Source organism: Chaetura pelagica, unplaced genomic scaffold (assembly GCF_000747805.2).
Source record: "Chaetura pelagica isolate M959 unplaced genomic scaffold, ChaPel_1.0 scaffold451, whole genome shotgun sequence".
NCBI lineage: Eukaryota > Metazoa > Chordata > Aves > Apodiformes > Apodidae > Chaetura > Chaetura pelagica.
The window spans coordinates 14,559-15,386 of record NW_009951953.1 but is presented as its reverse complement, the minus strand read 5'-3'; the positions used below and the strand labels follow the sequence as shown (position 1 = coordinate 15,386).

The following is an 828-nucleotide window of genomic DNA, read 5'->3' as shown; positions in this document are numbered from 1 at the left end:
ACCAGCAGCTCTTCCCAAGGGGTTGTCCCCACGTTCTCCACCACCACCTCATCCTCCTCCTCCTTCTTTTCCTCCTCCTCCTCCTTCTTCTTCTCCTCCTCCTTCTTCTTCTCCTCCTCCTTCATCTTCTCCTCCTCCTTCATCTTCTTCTCCTCCTTCATCTTCTTCTCCTCCTTCTTCATCCTCTTCTTCTTCTTCCTCTTCTCCTTCTTCCACATCATCCCCCCCAGCAGCTCTTCCCAAGGGATTGTCCCCACGTCTTCCACCACCTCCTCCCACACCCTCCCAGTTGACTCCAGTGGCTCCAGTTGCCCCCTCACCCCCTCGCCCGGTGTCTCCTTCCGCCTACATGCGCCGGTTGCCTCCGCCCGCCGGGTCCTACATCCAACGGGAGCACAGTTACCCCGTGGGAAGTGCCCTGAGGTGGAAACGTCGGGCAGAAGCTGCCCTGGATGCCCTGGATCGGGCCCAACGGCAGCTCCAGGCCTGCATCTCCTCGTGGATTGATGGGTTCTTCTCATGGATTGGGAGGTTCTCATGGATTGATGGGTTCTCCTCGTGGATTGATGGGTTCTCCATGTGGATTGATGGGTTCTCATCATGGAATGGTGGGTTCTCCTCATGAAATGATGGGTTCTCCTCGTGGATTGATGGGTTCTTCTCATGGATTGGGAGGTTCTCATGGATTGATGGGTTCTCCTCGTGGATTGATGGGTTCTTCTCATGGATTGGGAGGGTCTCATGGATTGATGGGTTCTCCTCGTGGATTGATGGGTTCTCCTTGTGGAACAGTGGGTTCTCATGGATTGGAGGGTTCTCCTTACGGAA

At 55.3% G+C, this 828-nt stretch overlaps 1 protein-coding gene across 1 annotated transcript; it reads left to right on the top strand.

Moving 5' to 3' along the window:
- Positions 1-289: 289 nt before the first annotated feature.
- Positions 290-625, top strand: THAP7 (THAP domain containing 7; the record flags this gene model as incomplete). The annotated part of the gene is made up of 1 exon (XM_009999107.1): positions 290-625. A coding segment is annotated over one exon (336 nt), but the record flags the coding sequence as incomplete, so codon positions are not given.
- Between the last annotated feature and the right edge of the window lie 203 nt (positions 626-828).